This window comes from Bison bison, unplaced genomic scaffold, assembly GCF_000754665.1.
Source record: "Bison bison bison isolate TAMUID 2011002044 unplaced genomic scaffold, Bison_UMD1.0 scf7180017864249, whole genome shotgun sequence".
NCBI lineage: Eukaryota > Metazoa > Chordata > Mammalia > Artiodactyla > Bovidae > Bison > Bison bison.
Genome location: NW_011494821.1, coordinates 32,367 through 38,546, shown reverse-complemented (window position 1 = coordinate 38,546; position 6,180 = coordinate 32,367). Strand labels below are relative to the sequence as shown.

The window sequence follows — 6,180 nt, the reverse complement described above, 5'->3', positions numbered from 1 at the left end:
GGGGGGGGCTGGGTAAATAGAAGGAAAAACTGGAATACAAACATGGGAGAACAAGTGACTAGGAAAGAACTGGTGTGGGAGAGGGATATCCCTTCGAGTCAAGGATGACTTGGGGACTTGGTGAAGAGGGACTGCTGAGAAGTCTTGGAATAAGCCTGGAGACCAACATATTTGTAGTCTAGGCTGGGGCTTGAAGGGAGATCTGAGGAGCAGGTCCAAGGAAGGGGCTGAGGCAGGCAGGCCATGAACCACGGAGAGGATTTTTCCCTGGGCAGCAGAGAGAAGAGCTTTGGGGCTGGAGTGCTTGGGGCTTTCAGGCAAACGGAGCAAGCAGCTGCGCTGGGGGAAGGGAGTGTGCTTTTCTTTCCCTGAGCGATGGTTTCCCTTCCTCGTGGTTATGCCTCCCCACCTTGGGGTGGTGACGTGATACTGACATCAAACAAGGATCACTCTGAATGTGGCTGTGCAGTTGGTGTCATCTCTGCTTTGGAAGGACAGTGGAAGTCCTACTCCCCCCTTTTCCCCGGCTTGGAGAATCCCCTGGGATCCCCGCACCCTCCGCCCCATCTTATTTTTGAAATGTTCTAGAAGGGGGAGGATTTCCTAATGTTCAGATGCCTTGACCCCTAGTCCCTCAGGACTTCTGTGTCCCGCCCAGTGGTTAATCTGCTTTTCTTGGATTGTCGCGGTCCCGTGATCTCTCCCGGACGGCGGTGGCCAACGTCCTTCCGGAGCAAGCCCCTGAGCTGAGGCCTCTGAGCGGCTCAGGTCGGGGATCCAGAACCAGAACTCCATACAGCGCCCCACTAGAGGCCAGGAAATGCCCACCCGTCCCAGGAGGCCGCTCGACAGCTATCGGCTACTTCCGGACCAGCAATCGGCCTCGCCATCTTGATCTGTTCTTGCATATTCAGAGCGTACTGCATATTCATGACCAAGAATGGCCCCCGCACTCCCCCACTCCGGGAAGCCACTTGGGAGGATCCGACGGGCCCCGCCTCCTTCATTACCGATTCTCAGAACAGACCATTTTCCAGCGTGGGGGGTTATATTAATAAGAAACTTTAGCTAAAGATGAAACCACAAGCCAAACTAGAATAAAACTGGCCTATATTTATCCGCGAATCTGTAAACCTTAAACCTCGGTGCTGGAGGGAGTAACGAAGGGAGGCGGTGGGGTAAAAAAGTTCCCTTCCCCATCGTCATTTCAAAAAGTCACCCAGCCAGGGAGCTGAGAAGCGACTAAAACGACTAGAGCGCGCGCCCCGTGCACGCCGGCGCAGGCGGCCCCGTAGCGCAAAGGAGGGCGGGAAAGGAAGGGGCGGGGGAAGCTGGGGCGAATCTATAAAAGGCGTCATTCGGCCAGTTCTCTCCTCAGAAGCGCCGAGAGCGCGGCCGGGACGGTTGGAGAAGAAGGCGGCTCCCGGAAGGGGGAGAGACAAACTGCCGTAACCTCTGCCGTTCAGGAGCCCGGTTACTTATTTATTCGTTTCCCTTTTTCTTCTTCTTCCCCCGAAACCTTTTCCTTTCCCTTCCTCTTTTTTTTCTTTTTGGGAGACTGAAAAAATCTCCGGAAAGGCGAAGGAGAGCTCCTTTCACCCCTTTTCGTTTCCCCGCCTCCTTCCCTCCCCCACCTTTCCCTCCTCCGGCTTTTTCCTCCCAACTCGGGGAGGTCCTTCCCGGCGGCCGCCCGGACGGGGTCTGAGCGCCTAGGTGGAGGCGGCGCAGGCTTTTTGTACTGAGGTTTGCGCCTGCGCAGCGCGCCTGCCTCCGCGATGCACGGGGGTGGCCCCCCCTCCGGGGACAGCGCATGCCCGCTGCGCACCATCAAGAGAGTGCAGTTCGGAGTCCTCAGTCCGGATGAACTGGTAAGCGGCTCTGCCCTCCCACTGCTCCTCCCTCCTGCGTCGCGGGCGGGGCTTGACGATAGCCGTGGAAACTTGGCACTTCTTTCCAAGGGGACCGGATGGGTTAGTGGCGCCAAGGCAGTGCTGGGTCCAGCCTCGGCTAGCCAGAGTTAAATTTTCCTAGGGGGTCAGCAAGTTTAGTGCTGTGTCCGAGCTGGGGGCCTGGCAACAGGAGGGGCTGGAGGGTGAGCAGGAGGGAGAGAAGGGGGGTGATTGGCTCCACACCGCAGTCACCAACGTTAAATGAGATGACACGAATGCTAAGAGGTCTTTACAAGTTTGGATGAGAAGTCGAGCCCCCCAATTTTTTCCCTCCCCCTGCTACAAGTATTAACTGAGTACCTGCTACGCAATAGGCAGAACAGACGCTGGGGATACAGAACTGAGAAAGACGAGGACCCTATCTTCTAGAATCTAGAGCACTTTCTTTGAGAAGGGGCAGGGAAGACAGACAATAAACAGGAATAAACGAACAGGATAATTCTGTTAAGGGCAAGTGCCTTGAATAAAGTGAAACGGTGTTATGCGATGGATAATGAATGAGGTGAGGCTTCTTTAGATGGGGTGGTGTCAGGGTCTGGAAAGGCCTGAGATGACATTACCCGAATAATGAGAAGCAGCCAGTCTCCTAGGCCATAGGTTCTCGGACAAGAGCTTTTCAGGCAGAAGAAAGAATAAGTGCAAAGGGCCTGAAGGAGGGTGTGCCCTGGAAGCTGAAAAGTGACCAGGGGTGGCTGGGGTTTAATGGTGAGGAGAGTATTTTTAAACCATTACTGGAGACGCATGAGGTGGGGCAGGCCAGGTGGGATATTGTAAATCATGGTAAGGAATCCGTTTTTCATTTTGTTTTCAATGGGAAGCTATTGGAGAAGCAGGAGAGGGATATCAAATTTACATTTAAAAAACAATGACTAGTTTGATTGTTGTATGAAGAACTGACTGGGGAGGACTAAGAGTGGAAGCAGGAGGGACCAGGGAGGAGGGAGGGCTCTGGGCGAATCCGACTCCTTTGTGGAACGAACTGGAGGAAGCCAGCGAGCTGGAAAGAAAGGAATTGAATAGCTCTGTGATGGAGACAATTTTGCTAGAAGCAGGGGCTATACTAAAGTTGTGCCAGGAATTAAAATGTCCTGAACTCAGACCACACAGAATACATTCCAGATGGAGTGAGGTTGACTTCTAAAAACCAAACTATAAAGCACTCAAAAAGTATAGACAGCTTTTGGAGAATGATACCAGGGGAAAAACCCTTAGTAGGAATGAGTGAATTATGGGTAAATTTTATTGAGTGCCTCTTATGTGATAGGCACCCAGCTAAGCATTTTATCTACAAAGAAGAGCAAGGCAAACTTAAAAATAAGAGCCACTTCTGTTTGTCAGCGACACCATGAACAGCTGAAAAACAGATTGGGAAACCGTATTTGCAACGTGAGGGACAAGGTTAGGTTCCTTAATGTATAAGGAACACTTAGAACTCAGGAAGGCACAAATCTAGATAAGAGGATCAGGGATAGGAATAGGCAGTGCGTAGAAGTACTACAAATGGCCAATAGAAATATTCAACTTACTAATAGAAATATGCAAATTAAACACAAACTTTTTTTTTCTTACCTGATTTTCCCCTGTTGACAAAAGCACTGGGAAATAGGCATGCTTACACAATTTTTGGTAGGGATAGATTGGTGTATAACCTTCTTGGAGGACAGTCTTGACAGTATGGATTGTTTAATATGCATATTATTTGGCCCAGTGCTGCACTTCTAAACATTTATCCTTAAATAAAAGACTATTAATGTCTCTCCTCAAGTATGCCCCTGCCCCAGTCTTGCCTGGGTCAGCAAGCAGGGAGGGCTCCACAGTGCCTCCAGTGGCTCCCGCCCTAAACCCAAAAGCCATCTTTTTGACTCTTCCCTTTCTCCCAGCCTCTGCTCAGTCTGTCTGCCAGTCTGTTTGTTCTGCCTTTCAAAATGTGGTGGAATCCAATCATTCATGACTGGCTCAGCCACCATGGTTCACCCCACCATCGTCTTTCCCACGGGGTGCCACGGTAGTCCCAGACCCTAGTTATTTCTGTTAGAGTTCGCAAAGCAGCTAGAGAGATCTTTTAATCGTATCTCTCCCCTGCATGGAATTCTCTTCAAAGGATCCAGACTCCTTACTCTGTTCTGTGAGGGCCTGTGCTTTCTGACCCCTGCTGACCTCTCCATCTCATTCCAAATCTCCTTTTTGCTCTTTAACTTCCCCGACCTGCTGGTTGATCCAGAACTAGGAGCTCATTCCTGCCTCAGGGATTTTATTATTCACTGTTCCTGCTGCTTAGAAGAACATTGCTCAGACCTCAGCAGGTCTGTTCCTTTATGTCAGTATGTGTTCTACCTGGATGTCATATCCTTAGCCACTGATCCCCAACCACCCTATTTAAGTAGCATCTTTTTGCATTCTCTAACCCCGTCTTGACTTTATTCTACTTCATAGCTGCTCAGTACTTGAAAGGATTAGTTTTTTTGTTTCTTACTTCCTGAATAGAATGTAAATTTCGTGTACGACTTTGTTATTCACCTCTCTTCCTCCAGCCTCTCAAATAGTGCCTGGCACATAATAGGCATGTAGTAAAAGTTACTCGAATAAATGGGTGAACGAATAGTTGGACAGGTACATAAAAATACACATAGAAGGATTTTTACTGCAACATTGTTTCTAAACGATACTGTTTGAAATTATAAGTCACGTATTTACTAAAAGGAATTCTATTTAATAATACAGGCTTTATTAGAATAAGACTTTTTTAATAGGTTAAGTCCCCTAACTCCCTATTCGCAAACTCCTGAGGCACCGCAGCACCCACAGGGATCCAGTGAGAGATTTTTAAATTTTAGGAGAAGCAGAGCTCATCTGCCTGATGCCTTGGGAACCACTGGATTGGGCAGCTTTCTTTTCAGCATTAGATGGCGCCAGATCCCTTTCGATGACGTCATATCTTTGTGAAGCTGGGGTTTTAGCAGTGGCTAGATACTGGGCAAGAATCAGTGTGGAACCCTAGAAAAGAGTGGTGTCTGATTCTAAGATTTTAGAAGCATGGTGTGCAACAGGTGTCATAAGTAATTGTGATTATTCTGGGATAAGTAAAAATGTCATTTTATAAGTAAAAATGTTATTTTTATTTTAATACATTAAAATTTGTCTCAGTTTTTGTGTGTTGTTTTTTCAAAGGGCTGTTAAGTTGGTCTCATGTAAATCGTTACTAGGTTGTTTGGATCCGGGTATTTAACAAGTGGATCTCTTTTGGCTGTGAGAGGTAGTGAGGCAGTAAGGGCATTGTGAACTGCTAAAGTTTAGGAATCTGGAAAAAGGAAAAGGTTCCTCAACAGTATGCAGAATGAAGCTCCGTTTATGGAAGAATGGGAATATATTTGTATTTTTTGAAAAGCATGGAAGGCTGTTCACAAAATTTCACACGAGGCATCATCTCTGGTGTGTAGGCTTTTCCGAGACTGATTTTGGTTTGCAAGGCTTACCGGCTTACCATTTATATCATACTTCATCTTAGAGGGAATAACAAAGTTCCACCTAAGCCTGGAGAAGCCTCTTGGGGCACAGATGGTATTAAAGGTAACTATTTTCTAGACATCTTGACAGTAGTGTATGTGTTGAAATAGACAGGGCTCTTAGGCTGACTGTAAGACACAGCAGTCTTTGCTGTTTGAGGAAGGTTTTGGCTGTTGCCAAGTGAGGGGAAGGAAGCAAGGAGGGTTGCTGCTGAGGCTTTATGCAAAGCTTGTACAGAGTCCAGGGAAGTGGGCTCCTGATTACATTTGAAGGCGTTGCCCCCATTCATTAAAAGCAGTTGTCCACCATGGAAAGTATAAGTCAATTTGTTGATACTCCAACTTATTCCAGGAAGAATTTAAAACAGTAATAGACTCTTTTAGGTGGAGTGTGGGCTACAAGGGTGATCAGAAGGTTATCCTGGTCCTCAGATTATTTATAACTCAGTGAGGGGTTTCCTATACATGCAGCAGGTGTTCACTGAGCCCCTACCCTGTGCTGGTTACTTTACCAAACAAATGAAACGTGATCCTTGCCCTCAAGGATTACAGTCCAGTGGGAGAGACAGATGTGTAAACAAGTAATTAACGTTGGGCTGAGAACTTTGCTGGGGTGTAGATAAGGCTAGGAAGAGTTGAGAATGCTCTCTAAAGAGGTGACATTTGAACTGGGCCTTGCGAATAAGTTTGCTGGAAAGGAGAGCATGTGAAGAAAAGGAGCTTTGAGA

General features: G+C 47.7%; 1 protein-coding gene across 1 annotated transcript in view; it reads left to right on the top strand.

Annotated features, from left to right (window-relative positions):
- The first annotated feature begins 1,367 nt into the window (after positions 1–1,367).
- The window catches only part of POLR2A (polymerase (RNA) II (DNA directed) polypeptide A, 220kDa), a 19,902-nt gene continuing 15,089 nt past the window's right edge, over positions 1,368–6,180 (top strand). The window contains exon 1 of the mRNA XM_010847311.1: positions 1,368–1,868. Coding sequence (XP_010845613.1) covers positions 1,776–1,868 — 93 coding nt within the window. The 5' untranslated portion in view covers positions 1,368–1,775. The remainder of the gene's footprint in view (positions 1,869–6,180) is intronic.